This window comes from Spermophilus citellus (genome assembly GCF_964194105.1).
Source record: "Spermophilus citellus genome assembly, chromosome: 15".
Classification (NCBI taxonomy): Eukaryota; Metazoa; Chordata; class Mammalia; order Rodentia; family Sciuridae; genus Spermophilus; species Spermophilus citellus.
Window position 1 is genome coordinate 94,914,996 of NC_138195.1, and position 17,279 is coordinate 94,932,274.

The 17,279-nt window shown below is 47.8% G+C and overlaps 1 protein-coding gene across 14 annotated transcripts in view; it reads right to left on the reverse strand.

Annotated features, from left to right (window-relative positions):
• Positions 1-9,767: 9,767 nt before the first annotated feature.
• Positions 9,768-17,279, reverse strand: part of EBF3 (EBF transcription factor 3) — a 117,396-nt gene continuing 109,884 nt past the window's right edge. For 2 of the 14 annotated variants that reach the window (XM_081267450.1, XM_081267457.1), the window contains exons 12-17: positions 17,162-17,227; positions 16,339-16,516; positions 15,081-15,269; positions 14,522-14,719; positions 13,484-13,596; positions 9,769-12,419 (exon numbers count right to left, since the gene is read on the reverse strand). In XM_081267450.1, the coding sequence (XP_081123576.1) occupies positions 12,378-12,419; positions 13,484-13,596; positions 14,522-14,719; positions 15,081-15,269; positions 16,339-16,516; positions 17,162-17,227 (786 nt within the window). In that variant the 3' untranslated portion in view covers positions 9,769-12,377. Of the gene's footprint in view, positions 12,420-13,483; positions 13,704-14,521; positions 14,720-15,080; positions 15,270-16,338; positions 16,517-17,161; positions 17,228-17,279 lie in introns of those variants that run through there. The other 12 variants (XM_081267458.1, XM_081267461.1, XM_081267459.1 and 9 more) reach the window with 9 other exon arrangements.

Sequence of the window (17,279 nt, forward strand, 5' to 3'; positions counted from 1 at the left end):
GAGTGAGTCAACAGTCCACCCCGGGGGCTTTTGCCTACAGAAATGCTGATGTATGCCCAGAGACACCACTGCAAGAGTGTTTTTAATCACAGTTTTTTAATGTAATCTTCCTATGGAAGTGGACAGTAGGTACCATGAAGCACAAGAATACTACGTGCTCCACTCTGTGGAATCTTGGTGAGCAATCCCGCATCACGCCAGGGCCTTTCACCAGGACCCTTCCACCTCCTCCTACTGCCCCAACCAGGGCAACTGCAATTCTGACTTTTCATACAGTGATGAAATTTGCTGGGCTTTGACCTGACATAAATGGAAATCACATGGCGTGTCCTCTCGTGTCTGGCTTCTTGGGTCCGTGCTGTGTTGGTGAGACCCCTCTGTAGGGATGCGTGTAGTTATGGTAACTCAGTCCCATGGAAGGGCATGTCTGTTTTGTATGGTGATGGCCATTTTACTCACACCTTTTACCCCTGGTGGATGTTTCGAGGTGGGTGCTTTTAAACACACTGTCACAGTCACCTTTGAGCACGTATTTTTGTAAGAGCCCTCGTTCCTGTTGGGCACATACAGAGCAGTGGACTGCTGAGTCCTGGTGTTCAGCTCAGCAGAATTGGCCACAGGTGCTCAGAGTGGTTGTAGCAAGGTGGTTCACCAACAGTGACCCACGTCTGCCCTCCTCGTCCTCCCCTGTTTGTGGAGGGTTAGTGGCATCACTCTGTCCTTTAGTTTTGACTTTGCTGGTTGTTAATGAAGTGGCCACTTGACATCTAGCTTTCTGTTTATTGCCTGTTCACATCTGTCATCCATTTGTCAGGATCTTTATATCCTGATGGGTTCTTCATCAGATACCCTTGCAAACATTTTCTCTCTCTCACTAGCCTGTATTTTCATTCTCTCAGAGGTATCATTTTAAAGAAGAGTATTTCTTAATTCTGGTGGAGTACAATTTATCAATGTATTTTATGGTTCAAGTTTTTTGGTTCTATTTGTGTGTCTTTGCCTGTTGCAAGATCATATAGACATACTCCTGTGTTTTCTTCTAAATACTTTATTGCCTTATATTTTGCATTTGGCTGCAGATCTTTCTAGACTTGGTTATCATGTGTGGTGTGAGGTAGGGGTTGAGATTTCCTTGGTTATTGTGTGTGGAGTGAGGTAGGGGTCGAGATTTACTGTTTAATTGCCAGCCAGCTCAACACCACTCGTTGACCCAGTCTCATATTGTCATGTGCATGGGTTCATTCCTGGACTCTGTCCAATCCTACTGGACTGTCAGTCTATCTACATTATCTTAATTATGATAGCTTTAAAATAAGTCTTGCTTCTGGTGGGCTAAATGTTCCAGTTATATTTATCTTGAGAATTATGTTACTGTTCTTAGCCACATCCATGTATGCTGTAAATTTTAGAATAGCTCATCAGTTTCCACCAAGGATAATCTACTGACATTTTTATTAAGGTTGTGTTTAATCTATAGATCAATTTGGGGTTGATTTAGATCTTTATGATATTGCATTTTGGAATCAATGGACATGGTATATCCCTCCAATTATTTAGGTTTTAAAACTCTTAATTATGTTTTTATGGCTTTCAGGGTACTAGTTTTTAATAACTTCAATTCATTTCTATTGAATGATGTTTTGTTACACCACTATAAATGGTGGGATTTTTTTAATGCTCTCTTTTTAAACTTTTGTTTTCTACTTATTTGTTTTAAATAGCAAAAAATATTGGATTTTTTAATACAGGCCTGGTTCAGTATTTTCATCTATACAATGGATTATTCTACAGTCACTAGGAAAAATGAGACAGGTCTATAGATATTAACAGGGAAAGGTTATTGGGGGAAGTGTGATGAGAATAATCTTAAAGTTACGAGCCATCTTGTGGTTTTAGCACTGTACATGAATGTCTACCTCTTCATAAAGTCCTTCCGACAAGGTCTGGAAAGACTGACAGCCGGTTGGTAACAATGGATCTATCTGGGAAGGGAAGGGCTTAGGCAGAGCTGGGATGAGGAGGATTAACCTTTCCCTCCCACTATACGCTCATTGCTTTTATTTTTACAGTAAGCCTGGATTACAAGAAAGCACGTGAAACATGGATTCTTATCTGTTTAATGCCTACCTTTCTCCTGACTCAAGACCCAGCCCCCAGTGGTACCTCCAGAATCAACCTGGAGCTGACATTCTGGGACGAACTGGCCTCCATAGAGATTGCCAAGACATGAGTCGTTTTCATTTACTTCTCCTACTTTGAAGAGTGCATATTATAAACCAATGCAGAAACTGATGTCAAGAGTAAACCATGTGATGTCATAAACATGCTGGGTTTTTTTTTTCTGCCAAGGATTAGAACCCAGGGCCTCATACATGCCAAACATGTTCTACCACTGAGCAGAACCCCCTGGCCCCAAAACTGGGCCCCCAAACTGGGCTCCCAAAGGGCCAAGACAGTGTGGTGTTGAGCCACGTATGCTGGGCACAGAAGCAGTCCTCAGTCCAGAGTCCTTTGTCTGGGGAAAGCTGGCGTGCCTTTCTCAGCACAGTGTTTTCAAATACATAAAGTAAAACACATCAGATCTAGAGAAAATCAATTCTATTGAATAGTCATCAAAGCCCTAGAAATAAAATGTACAATATTATATACATGTTTCTTTATTATTAATGCATTAAATTACAAAATCCAGGAGGAGGTTTGCTAATGACCAGAATTCTGAAGTCAACAGTCAACAGTAGCTATCAACAGTCTGCTAAAACTGTGGTTTGTTTGCCTATATTCACTAAGGAAGAAAATGTTAAAATTTTCAGCAGTGATGTAATTTTGCTTCTCATTCCAGTGCATGGAGCCTAGACGAAGCCTTCCCTTGCCTTGGCTGAAGACAAGGGACACACTTTCTTGCAGAAGCGAGGGGATGGGGTGCAACAGTCCCTAAGCACACACGCTCCTCTCCTCCCAGGGATCATGTTCTCGCAGGGAGACCGTAGCAAAGTTAACTAATAAAGCCTATATTCCACTAAACGGAGTATGTGCTGGGGAGCTCTGCCTTGCTAGTACCACTGAAGCAACGGAGGGTGGAGTGGACAGGCAGAGTCGGCCTCATGAGTCCTGTGGCCCCTGGAAGGCCTTAGGGGTACAGCAGAGGTATCGGTCTTGCATTTAGGAAGACCCCCTGGCTTCTGTGCCAACAGAGAGCCACTGGATAGGAAGCCATTGCCATCCACTGGAAGTGCTGAGGGACTTAGAGCAGGGCACAGAGGGCAAGCCCACTGAGATACCTGATGTCCAGCTTAATGAGACAATGAATTTTAAGGAAATTTAAGGGAAAAAAAAGGACTAATATGTTTTAAATGGTAGGACTGGGTATTATGGAGTGTTTGGAAAGTAACAAAACAGTTTGTTAAAGCATCTTGAAGAACTTTTTTCCTTTAAGAGAAATTCAACTTTGGAAGTATCCTTGGAGAAGTGATCCTGTGTATCTGCACATCAGAGAGGACCAAGGATGACCTTGAAAGGACCCTGGAGGGAGCCTGGATCTGGACCTACCTGACACAGGTAGGTGTTAGAGACGTGCCTTAAGTTCAGTGGCCTGGGGATACATGCTAGTAGGGACCAAGACCACCTTCTCCTGCGAAGGGTGGTGGATGCCAGGCAGCCCTTCCCAGGAAGCAGAGTGAGGGAGGCCCTCAGCATGTGGAGCGCCTGTCTCCCAACCTCCCCACAGGACCCTGCCTGCGTTCCTGATCATGTGCTCCCCCGGTGTGCAGCCTGCCTCTTTGATTTTCATTTCCCTGATGGCTAAGGATTTCAAGCATCTCTCCATGTGATTATTGGGAACTCATGTCTTCCTTGAAGAAAGGTCTCCTCAGAGAATTTGCCCATTTTTAACGTGAGCTCTCTTTTCACTCTTGATATGTAACAGTTCCTCAATTCATAGACAGGCCCCTTATCGGATATATGATTTGCAGGTACTTTCCCATCCTGTGAGTCTTCCTTTCGCTTTCTTGATAGTGTCTTTGGAAGCGTAGGGTTTTTTTATTTTGATAAAGTACAGTTTCTTCTGGTTTTTGTTTTTTGACTTAGGCTTTTGTTGTCCCACCTAAGATCTGTGTCATATCTGTTGTGTCAGATACAGTTTGTGAATTGGTGTCTTATCCATTGTCAAATCTTAGGTCATGAAGAGACTCCTGTGTTTTCTTCTAGGAGTTTTATAGTTCTAGCTCTTACATGTAGGAGTTAATTTTTGAATAGGCTATGAGGAAAAGAGCAATCCTGAATTCATTTTATTTTGCTTGTGGTTATTCAGTTGTACAGCACCATTTGTTGGACAGTCTGCTCTTTTCCCATTGAATGATCTTGGCACTCTTGTCAAAAATCAGTTGATCATAGAGACATATGTTTATTTCTGAACTCCTGATTCTATTCCATTGATCTAGGAGTCTGTCTCATGCCAGTACCATACCATCTTGATTACTATGGCTTTGAATTCAGTTTTGAAATAAGAAAGTGGGAATTCTCTAATTTTCTTCTTTTCCAAGACTGTTTTGGTTATTCTGCCTCTGGTGTAGTGCCATGTGAATTTTAGGATCAACTTGTCAATTTCTACAAAAAGTCAGCTGTGATTCTGAAAGGGATCACACTGAACCCACAGATCAGTTTGAGGAGTATTGCCATCTTAGCAGCATTGTCTCCAATCCATGAACATGGGATGTTTTTCCATTTATTTAGATCTTCTTTAATTTCTTGCAGCAATAGGACCATAGGGCTTTTTGGAAGTGTCTTGGGTGCTTCACAACACTTCTCTCTGAAGTTCATGCACTCTTGTAGTGCCCTGTGAGAACCTCTGCAGGGTGCAGTGTCTGCATCCTGTCCAAGGTACCAACACAGCAAGAGTGGACCAACTCCAGGAGTCAGCTGGAGGAGATAGGTTGGGTTATTCTTGCCTTGAAAGGCCTCAATCCTCCCACAATCCTGTCCATGGAGAAGAGTTCTCCTCCCTTGTGACATGGTTAGCAGTGTACTCTGAAACATACACGCTCCAGCCTATTTTGCAGAAAACTTGGAAAATATGGATATAATATGCTAATTTTTACCCCTCAGAATACCAGCTAATTTTGCTATAATTCTGGCAAGTGTTTATATGTATACATGAATACACCTGTGTGTTATTCTTGCCTTCTCTCTAGAAATGGACCAATTGGAATTATGTCATATACACAATATCGTATGCTTACTTGTGTCATAGATGTTCACCATTTCATTAAATACACTTCACAGTCAAGATATTAGTGGCTTAATACAATGTAATACTGCATTATGTGGCTCTATCATAATTAGCAAGCCCTATTTTTAGCCATCTGGATACTTTCCAAATTTTTAATAAAGATTACTGCTGTGGATGGTCGTGTCTGTAAGGCCTTGTCTGATCTCTGATGACTTCCTCAGGGTTGGTTCCTAGAAGCAGGGTCCACGAGTGGAGAGGTCATGAACAATCTGAGGTTGCTGGACGCGGTGTTGGACTGCTGTCCAGCAGGGTGTTGCCATCTGCTGACCTACTGAGGACTGTGTGAAAATGCCCATTCTTCTGCCAACAGCACGGAGCATTGGCTTTTAAGAGAGATCTTTTCTAATTTAATAGGTGAAAATTTTTTTCAACTTATTATTTCAATCTGGTGTGTATTTTTAAGTGAGATTGATTATCATTTCCTAAGCTTATTGATCACTCTATCGTTCCCTTGTGAATTAACTGGATCTGTCCTTTCTTCTTTAGGGTGTTCATCAAGCCTTATTGATTTGCAAATGCTCGTGGTACATTAGGGAAAGACCCTTTGATGTGACGGTTGCCTGTTTTTCTCTCAACTTGAGGTTCCATCCCAGCACCACCTGTGTTCTGCCAGCCTCTAATAGTGGCCTGAGGCAGTAAAGAACTTGGTTCTTTCAGGTGGAAACCTGCATTTGGATTCACCCTTAGCTAATGGGCTATGCCCACAATGGCCAAGTGTCCCTGTTGCTCACTGCCTGTCATCAGCACAGTGTCAATAGGGAGAGCTGAGACAGCTTAGTGGGAGATGCTGGTGGTCCCTTCTGACCCTTCATTTCTTCTTCTGTCAACACCTCTTATTTGTTGTAATGCATTCTAACTCTGCCACTAAAACCATGGCTCCTCGTATCCCCTCCTTAACCCTTTTCCACTCCCACCATCATCTTGCCAGCATTAAACAGCAGCTAACTTGTGCTGAGCCTTGTCACCAGGCTGACCCTTATCGCCCAACCCCTCTGAAGTTGCCTCTGACCCTTGGCAACACCGTCCTCCCACAGCTATTCCATGTGACAGCTTGGTGTCCTACACATGCTGCATGGACCAAGGCACCTGCATGCACAGGCATGTTGGTCCCTCTAGCCCCATGTGCTGGCATGGGTCAACCCAAGGAGGAGGTGGACCAGCCTGCAGGCCCCTGGGAGTTGTGAAGACCCAGGGAGATGAGCCTCATCCCAAAGATTTTAGGTGTGTGGATGTGTGGCATTTTCTGTGTCCTGAAATGAGGCCCTTGTGAGACCCCCCAACCTCTGCTAGATCAGCTAGTTTCCACTTAGAGCCTGTCCAGTGGTTGGGCAGATTCACACTCTCTGATCCCTACAGTGGGTTGGTTGGGATCTTCCTGGGAAGCACAGTCTCTCTTCCCTCCCCTTGTTTGTAATTCCTGAGATATATGGAACCTAAGTTGGGGGGAGGGGAAGTAGAAGGTTTGGAGATTGGAGACTTTATTTGGCATCTGTTCCTGGTTCTTCCAGCCTGTAACCTGGGCTGGCCACCAACCTTGCTGAACTTGGGCATGGAGCACCGTCCCAACATGGTGCTCTAGGAGGATGGAGCAAATGTTCTGCAAACCACCAGGCACTGTAGAGGGGAGTATTTGCTGTTGGAAAAATGTGTGATATTCTGCTATCTTTAGGGATTGTATTTTAAAAGGTGGTCTCCGAGGAATTTTGAATCAGAAATTATGTTCACTTCCTCTGGAAAGCAGCCTCATCTTTCCCTGGCCCCAATCTTCCCAGTGGGGACAAAATGCCCTTCCAGACTCACACAAGTCCCAGATCCTCAGTGGAACCTTTGCTTCCCTTGTCGGACCACCAGCCAGAAGTGGCTGCCCTGACACAGGGGTGAGAACTGAGGAGGGCATGGCCACATGTGGCCCCTGAAAGCTCAGGTCTGCACAGGGATTGCAGGAAGCTGGTGAGGCTGGTGGCCAATGGCTGGAAGGAGAGGCACAACAGAGCCTGGGGCAGGGCAGGCTTTGCCCAGGAGGACGTCTGTTTGGATGGACGTAGACTGGCTGTCCTGGGAGGAGTCGGCCAGATTCTCCTCCTGCCCAGTCCTGCCCAGCTCACAGGCTCTTGGTGCATGGAACTGGGTGCCCTGGGAAGTTCTCTGTCCTGTTCTGCAGTTAGCCATGGTGTGGGGAAGGGCAGAGGCTGGTGTGGTGGAGACCAACCCAGGAGCGCATGTCCCTAGGGGCCGGCAAGGATCTGAGTGCACACAATCCTGGGAACTGCTATGTTCTGACAAGGGCACCACCCCAGGCTGTTAAGCTGTAGCTGGATTCAGAGCTGATCGGCCCCTGTTCTTGTCATGGGTTCAGTTTGTGGGTACTGGTGGGATGGGCTCAGCCAGAACCTCAAAGCTCCCATTTGAATCCAGGCTGGGGTAGGGTGGGTGGGAGCTGGGTCCATCCTTGCTCCCAGCCCCAGAATGGCCACTTAACTCCCTGTGAAACCTGCGGCTCTACACTGGGACATGACAAATGACCAAAAAATCAATTTGTAATCTGATTGGAGGTTTTTGATTTCCTCTGATGAGTTTAAATTTCATTAAAAGCAACCTTATTCCAACATAAAAGGAATCCTTGAAGGGTAGAACAGGGGATTGTCTCACTGAGTATAAAGCGTCCCAACTCTTTTGTGTGATTTATTCGTGGCATTAATTGTGAGGGCCAACCCGTGGTGTCTGTTGGCAGCTGTGCTGTTATCAGGGCCTGGGATCGGCCCAGCGAGCTCAAAGCACAAGGACTCACATTCAAAAATCGCTCTTTGGCATATTGACACTTTAGTTATCAACAACCCTTTTTATCTGCTGGGAGGGAGCTCGCAACTCATGGGGCCAGAATGAGCTACAAATCACCATGGTGGCCGCCTCTCTGCATTCTCTTAATTGTATGTATTCTCTGGAAAAAATGATCATCATGGCCTCTTGTCTTGATGAGAAATTGACATTTTCTGAGGCCTTCTTTGGGCGCCCCAAGCAGGGAGATAAGGCCTGAAGTTGTTTTAGAGGAGGGTAGCTTCTCTCCTTTCAGGCTCTTTATTGCTCTCGTTGACCCACTTGATGAGTATAGATTTCACGAGGTCTTTTTCAGCATTTGAACTATAAAAGGTTCAGAATGACACCACCCCTTATAGACAAAAGATAACCTTGCCCTTTGAATATATTGATTCTTTATTAACTAGGCTGTTTAATGCAATGAAATGAGGCATTAGATTGAAGCCCATTTCAAGTGCTTTGAATAATCTTTAAAAGCCTGAAAGACCTTAAAAGGTGGCCTGACAATAATTGGCATACATTTTGAGAGAATGCAATTCTGATTTGAAACACAAACATAAAATAACTTCTCTCTCCCCCTAGGTTACATGGGCCAGTTCCAAGGAGTGGACACTCCTGGTACCAGCTCAGTGGGAAGGAGCCCCATGGCTGGCAGCAACTTCTCCAACCCTGAAGGCTTGGTAAGGAGCCTGGCTGCAGGGGAGGGCCGAGGGCAGTGGGCCGGCTGTGAGTTTATATCCTACCAGCCTCTTACTGTCTCTTTAAGGCTGGGACAGGACCGTAAAGGGACCTGATTGTCATTGACAGGAGAAAAAGGTATTCACAAGTTTCTTTATGTTTTGAGTAATTGTTTCCTGTTTTGCTCAGCAGAACAAGTAATTAAGATGACATTTGTGAGTACTAATTTAGATCACACTTGTGTGTATGTGTTATAAAGCTGCAAGCCAAAACATGCAAAGCAGCCTTTCATTGAGGAGAAAATGGAAAATCCTGAGTGAGGGGGCCGGGAGAGGAAACTTGCAGAAGCTGTGTAAATTAGAACCTGCACGGATGGCTGACCTCATTAGAGTGGTGCATTTGGCTACACCTAAGCACAGCCAGCAGCGTTGGTGCAGAACACAGGGTAGGGCGTGTCACTGCGCTGATGCAAAGGGTGATGACCTCTGGGTGCTCCAGCCTCTGCCCGCCCACCTGGAGCCGCTCCACATGCTCTCTCTAGCCTGGGTTTTACCCAAGTGGGTACAGCAATGGAGACAGAAGGGACACAGCTGGAAAATCCAGCAGGGTTGCTCTGTACACACCAAGGCCCCTGTTCAGGAACAGAGGGCTGGTTGGCCCGACGCAGGACCATCAGCATCCTCAGAGACCATAGGCTGCTCAGCAGCCGGGCCACCCAGTGTGCTGCATCTGCACACAAACATAGTCAGACCTATACATGCTAGGGCAGCATGCACACAGATGGCGTCTCGGGGGCCACACTGGGAAGTGTTTGCTGAACATGTCTAGGCAGGTGGGGGCACTGAGGATGGATAACTCCATGGCAGGTTCTTGGAAGGATCATCTTGACCTCGGCCGAGACTCGGTTCGGGGACCCAGGATGTACAAATGAAACCTCCAAGGGAACACGTGCTCGTGTCAGTCATTTTAATAATCAAAACAGATAAAATCACCAAAGGTGAAATTCACAGACAAGAAATACTTTAATTAAATATTGTGTAAAATGAACATTTTATACAGTTAAATATCTGAAAAAATGTACAGATAAAACAATCTTATTGTAGGGTCTTCGACAGCAAAATCTACCATTTAGTGAAGCGCTCAATTTCGAGACAGTGAAGCAATGAGGGCGTCGACTAACCGATCTAAAACAAAACCAAGTGCAGTGAGGACCCTCGCGGACGTCCTTCACGTGAGCTCTCTCTAGATTAGACCTTTACTTACACAAAATAACACGGAGGCAATTTAGTTCCAAAGTGACTTCTCAGGCTTTCCCACGTAGCTAAGCCTTGTCGGTCGTCACATGCCAGAGTGTGACCTGCCGACTGCTGGGGATGGTCTGTTTATTTTACTGAGTCCCTTGAAAGAACATTTCCTAAGTTGTGCATTGTTGTTTGTTTGTTTGTTTGTCAAAAAAGTTTTTAAAAGTCCCTCCTTTAGTTTTAAATTTGATTTCTGCGGCAGTTTGCAAAATGCTTGCTGTGCTGTGTCTGCGAAGCATTTAGTGCAAAGGCAAAAACAGAACAGAACAGAACAAAGAGTGAAAGTCCTGACCCTTTTGGTCTCACTGTGGGTTTGGCACTAACGGGCACAGTGTCTGAGGAGGTCATTCCAGTTTAAAAAGCACAGACGGTGCTGTTGAATCCAGCCACAAAAATATCGTTTAAAAAAATTAAAAACCAGCAGTGATTTGGGTTGCCCCTGACCTCTGAACCCAAGGTGGGCTTGGAAAGGTGCGGAAAGCAGCAGAGACAGACCCAGGAAGGAGCAACCTACAGACAGGAGGTTTGTGCTTTTATTGTGTGTGTGTGTGTGTGCATTTTACATCTTAAATCTCCAAATCAAATACCGATTAATAATTGTGGTGTAAGCCTGTGATAAAATAGCACAGAAGTTTTTCAAAGAAGTCCACTTTTAAGGCATCAGAGAAGTTAATGTGGCAAACATTTTAATTAAAACATCAGAAGTAAATTTTATTTTAAACTTTAGGCCTCTGAATTTTTCCAGTAAACACAGTTCAGCTATGTGGCGAAGTCATGGGTGGCAGCTAAAATGACTTTGTACATTCTACAAAAAATAAAATAAGGACACAGCCCCAAATGGCGTCGCCTCTCCGCGGCCGCTCCACATGCATGGGATCTACTAGGATTTGTCGCGGCCGGTGGCACCGATTTGCTTTGACTATACAACGAACTTTTTTCTTTCAAAAGGATTTGTTCATATAACTTAAAAATAATATAAAAATAAACAATGAATTCGACTTTTCCTCAAAATAATAAAAAAAGATGGAAAGTCTAAACAATAACAAACATTTGAAGTACAAATGAAATGTGAGGACACTGGTTCATCTAACGAAACAGGTCAGAGAGACAGTTCTTGGCTTATCCCTTCCCGGCGTCACCACACCAGGCGTGATCAAAAACCAAAACACACAAGGAAAAGGAAAAAGTGGGAAAGCAATGTACAAAATGTCAAAGATAAATACAATATTTATAATTGATATGTTACAAAATAAAGTCCCTTAGCAACTGCAAGTGTTCGTGGTAAAGTACGTGTTGGATGGAGACCGTTTTATCCCTTATAAGACACATAAGGAATAAAATTCATTTTTCTAAATATTTAAGTGGATCTGAAAAAAATTCAAGACAAGTGTATAAATATTTAGCTACAACTTTGGCAAAATCACAAAAGTCTACAATTTTATAACCACATACAAAACACAGGGAAGAAGGATCTAGAAGTCAAAAGGACAATTTCTGGTACAAGAAACATAGACCTCACAGTAGCCTAAGAATGCAATAGTATACAGTGCTAGCAAAAGTTGAAAAAATGTTGCAGACCGCACTCGCTTAACAGGAAGCTCTAGCAGTGGGAGAATATTGGAACCAACAGACAGTAGCATCTTTTCTCTGTCAGTGTGCTTGTTGAAGGCAAGAGAATTCAATATCAAAGTTACGATTTCTAACTACAATAAGTTACAAAGTTTCGTTTCATTAAGATGAAGGTAAGCAATGACCAACCCTCCCCCCTCCCGGCCACCCCAGATTCTCCTGACCATGTAGTCATCCTCTGTTCCAGTTTGATGGCTCATACCTCCTTGGCCCCCTTTTTTCACCACAAAAAAATATTTCACATTATAGAGATACACAACCATTGTGAATCTAAGCATGAGTACAGAAAAATGTCTGGAGGCATTTTTCCTCAGTGTGTCATGGTCATCAAAATGGTGCATTCATGAAGTTTCTCCACACAGATAGCACTACACAGCCAAGACGGAGTCAGAAACTTTGTACAAAATAGGCGCTGCTTTGCTTTCCTCCTTCTTCAGGACTGAGAAGTGTGGAAACATGAGAGAGTTCAGCCAGCCAGATGGAACTGTTCATGAAGGAGCAGGTGGGTTGCATGTCGGTTCTTCATAGTTTAAATAAAATCTTTGAACAATGTCTTTTGTAGCATTTCAACTGCTGCTGATTTTTTGAAGACAGTTTCCTCAGCATGTCTTAACACACTACACGTGTCCCCTGAAGTCCGTCCTGGGATGCTGGGTGCTGCGCAAGGTAAACTAGAGGCCCTCACATGGGCGGGACGACCAGCCCAGACATAGCTGCAACAGAGAAGGGACAAACAGTTACCGCCGGCCGCCACCCGCACTCCCTCCGCGGGGCCTGGGCGCGCCCCTCTGCCTTGGTCAACAAGAAGGGAGGCTCTGCATGTCCTCCACTAACCAGCCTGGGGTGTGGCCGAGGGCGCTGGGAGACCTACTTCAACTTCACGGGGCAGGGTGCGTGGGCGGCAGGGCCCCCACAGGCAGCCCCCCACAGACCTCCTTTGCAAATAACTTCTGACACTCCTTGTGCAACCAGCAGCCTGCCAATGTGCACGCATCTTGGCATTTTGTACAAAGCAAGTGGAAGCCCGGACTCCCCTCTGTCCAGAGATGGGAACCGGCCAGGTCACTCCTGTGACACGGGCCAAGGCCTTGCTCTTCCTCCTTAAGTGGAAACCAGACTCGCCTCAGTTCCCCTCTGCCTTGGGCCTGGCTCTGACCTGCCTGCTAACTGTTCTGCAGCGTAATGGTGAGTCAGGGGCTCTCACGTCAAAGCTGCTCAGGGCCACCCGCTCCGAGTCTCAAGGCCAAGGGCCATGAAGAGACGTGAGGCACAGCACGGCTTCAGGGAGCTCTATGCTCTTCTCAGAGTCAAAGAGAAACTTGGCACTGAAATACCAAGTGCAGTCGAAGCTTCCCAGCGAACTCCTGGTATGAATGTAATTTAAACTCTTTTAACTCCAGTGTTGTTTAATTTTTGTCAGAATGATCGTTCTCATTAATTTATGTATAACATATTAACACATTTGTTCATGTAGTGATGTGAGCTTCAATTTCTCAGTTCATTAATTCCAACAATATTAATTTATCTCCGACTCACCGTTACAACTTTATGGTTTGGAAGGCCTGTGTACGTACACACTGCTCCAGGGGCACCATCTTTCGGTCGGCCTAGACGCCGTGTCCGCAGACAGGCCCTGGCTCCTCACCACCTGCCTGCCAAGCAATGCTGCTTTGGTGCCCGCTGATGGCACAGAGGCCAGTCGGCGGCGCCTGGGGGCCTGGGCGTCCCTTCAGACACTGACAGAGGTTGTGAGACAATGATTTCAAATCACGGATACCTTTCCAGTTCCTTTTTTGAGCATTAGTTCATCAAAGTGAAATATGCCACCGACTTCACAAAAGGGCCAGTTTGTCTTCTCCACGGCTACGTCCTCAGCACCCAGCAGAGAGCCTGGCACATAGTAGGCGCTCAGTAAATACTGGTTGAATGGATTCATTTTTTTAAAGGAGTAACTGGATTTGATTTTCACCGGGAGGAGCATATACCAAAGGTGGTGTCTGAAAGAGGCCAGATGACGGCCACTTAATTCAAGTGCCTGTGGGCCTCAGTACATCACAGAGCCACACGCAAGCTCACGAGGCCGAGGGGCACCCCGGCAGCTCTGTCTGCTGCACACTCAGGGGCCACGCGCCCGCCCTGCCCAGAAGGCCCGGGCACTGGGCCGGTGCTGGGTGCCCACTCCACGCGGCCCTGGCAAGCGATGCCTCCCACGCCCTGGGGCAGCCCTTCTCCTTCTGAATTGAAAGAGAACACTCAGGAAACTCCATCTCTGTCCGCGGAAGGCCGTCAGCCCAGCGTTGACGCACATGGCGCCCTGGGCCTGGAAAAAGCACACCCTTCGCCAAGGGACGACAAAGCCGTGTGGACTGGTCGTCTGTCAGGCGAGATTGAGGAAGAAGGCTCGGCCTCAGGACAAGAAGAGTGGGCAGAGTTTGAGATGGCTGCACAGGCAGCAGCAAGCCCAGGAGATACAGGCGGGGGTATGCCCTGGACCAAGAAGGGGCGGGGCTGGCTGAAGGCCCAGTACACAATGGGACTGAAAATGACCATGGCTGTGTGTTTGCCACACCCCCTCTTCCCTCACACGTCAGGGAACGGGTGCTCTACCAGGAGGACTCTAGGTCATCTTGGAAGGATGAGGTGGACCAAAACCACAAGACAGAATCTGGTACTTGTTGGGGCTCAGTGAATGGGTGTCCCTGTACATGGGTCTGGGGGCGGACATGGACTGATGGAGCACATGCAATGCCGCAGGCCATGCGAGGAGTCTGAAAACGTGCCCCCGGAGGGCCCTCGCTCCCCCCACCGCCCTCACCTTGCAGTCCGTTCCCGTTGGCGCTGGTGCAGGAGGGAGGCGGCGAGGCTTGGGGCCGGACCACAGGCGCGAAGGCGCTCTTCTGTTTCACTGCGGAGATGACATTGGCAGGTGAGAATGAGAAAATGCCGTGTGTGCTGCTACAGTTTGAAGGGAGGGTGACCGAAGAGGCTGCCATGGTGGGGCTGGACGGCACTACTGCAACAAAGCAAACACGGTCAGCACGCGCGGGCTCGCCCCGAACAGGGAGGGGCCACGAAACAGGACACGACATGCTTCTGGCTGGGCCACTCTCTGGATAACAGGCAAACACTGAGTGCTGGACTCGCTCTTCCAATCGAGCAGCCCCGTCTCATTCCGATTTTGTTTTGGTTGCCAAAGCAATGGCGTTGGGGCCCCTTTAGGTCAATTTGTGGTCGTCATTGGGACGCCCAGCCTCTGGGGCCACCCTTCCTTTTATCCAGTAGCTCACATCACAGAACATCCAAGCAATGCACACACTCGACCTCGTAGTGAATATGAATGTGCGTGATGACGTGTGACAAAAACAGACACTTACTGCCGTAGGGAGAGTTAGCGGAGGAGCCATTAAGAAATCCAGGCGAGCCAGGGACCCCTAGATTGGCCATGGCGCCACTTCCATATCCATTCATGCTAGTGCTGACTGTGTTGTAATTGGACTGCTGGGGAGTACTGCTGGGGACGTATCCTCGCGGGGACACGCTGCTTGTATTGCGACTGTAGCCGACTGTTGAAATCCCCCCCCGGCCAAAAATAACATTATTATCAGTGACAGACACTTGGGGGGGGTTTCCCCGAGAACCTATATCATATATTAAACATTTTTCATTGACCCTATGCTTGCCTCTGGCTCTGTGCTTCCAGCCAGCTCAGACAACCTTATCACACCAACCCTACTGCGGCCGTCTCCTCGGCGAGCCCCTCTGTCTCTGTCCGGCTTCGACAGCCGGCCACGGCGCACTTCGATCTAACCGTCAGTTGCTTTCACGGTTCTCTTTAGAAGCAATTATCAACAGCCCGGATTCCTGGCCTGTCCCCCCACACACTCTGAACTTCCAGCCTCTGCAGACCTTCAAATGCCAGGGCTGACAGGGGAGCTTGTTTGTGGCCGTAACTTCCCTGCAGAGGCTGCTTTAGGGGTCTTCATTCTTACAACTGCTATTTCTGTGATGGGGGTGGGGCGGGGCACGGTAGCTTCTCTCCTGCCACAGGAGCGTGGATGAGCAGGATCAGACCCCGCCGGCACGGTGGAGGTGGTCCTGAGATTACTGCCTGCACCATTTTTAAAGAGGAAACGGACCGAAATGGACTCAAAAGAAGCAGCTCAAAGACATGCAGCAGTGACCTCGGTGGGCCCAGGTCACTGTCCTCTGGGATAAGACACAGGGTAGGGAAGTGGGGTTTCTCTCCACTGAGGCATTCCAAACTTGGAATCCAAATCCCATCCCTGCAGCATATCCAGGGCTTCCTGCTGGCTTCCTGCTCTAGGCTGGCCTGTGGCTCAGCCCAGCCTACCAAGGGACACAAAGTCATTATGGGTCAGCTGAAGGGAGCTTCTGCAGTCCCAGGGAGCTGAGCAGCAGCTGATGCGGCTGTGGCACTAGCACTGGTTCTCCAAGCCTTCTTGGCCCAGTACTAGCTGCAGAGTGTGTGGCACAGTCTTCCCTGGAGAGGATAACCCAGCCAGGCTGGAGGGGACCAGACATGAGCGGCACTCCCCAGCAGGGCCCACACCTTCAACTGTAACTAAGGCCCCAACCATCCCCGGGAAGGGTCTGCCTGGCACGGTGGCCTACCTTGGTCGTTGGCTTGCGATGTCTCTGACACGTTGACGGCTAGCTGGCTGCTGAAGGAATTCACGCCCATCATGCCGGTGTGGGCCGGAGTGTTGCCCAGGGTGGGTATCTGGTTGTGATTGCGGGGCACGCTATACAGTGCCTCAGCAATGTCGGCGGCTCGCTTCAGGATGATCTCCTAGAGGGAATAAGGAGCCTGTCAGGCCAGGCCAGGAACACAGCGGTGGCACCCCTTGAGTCAGACTGAGACAACCTGGTTTTTGATGGGAAAGGGACCTCCCTTAGGAAAATGATGGCCTGATGCTCCCGAGTGCTGAAGGCCCTGGGCTGTGTGTGGGAATCGGGAGCATGGACACCCCGGACTCCAAAAACTGGGTCCAGCTCCCGAGTGCTGAAGGCCCTGGGCTGCGTGTGGGAATCGGGAGCATGGACACCCCGGACTCCAAAAACTGGGTCCAGCTCCAGAGGGTCTCTGGAGACTCCCTGGCTGGTAGGGACAACAGTGGGTCACCCCTCTGCCCCACTGAGCCCCAGCAGCACCCCACCTATCCCACCCACCACTGACCACTGTGGGCAGATTTCAAAGCTGTGTCCTTTGCTGTAGAAGCCCTTCAACTTTTGGGCCCTGTCACCAACTCGTCATTATCTGCATGGACACTGAGTGTGAAGCATGCACAGGAAGCCTCTCTCATCAGATTCCGGCTGAGCCGTCATCATGACAAACGTGTGGGCCCAGAAAGCATGTAGCAGAATGTTCCAGCCAACCACCAATGACGCCAGTCACCAGGGGAGGGGCAGGAGAGAAGAGGCGCGAGCCACCTACCTGGTTGTTGTGAGGCATCCCATACAAGGCTTCCACGAGGTCCGCTGCCCTCTTAAGCAGCACTTCCTAAAGGAAAGCAGACAGAGGTCGCTGGGGGAGCTATGTGGACAGTGCCGCT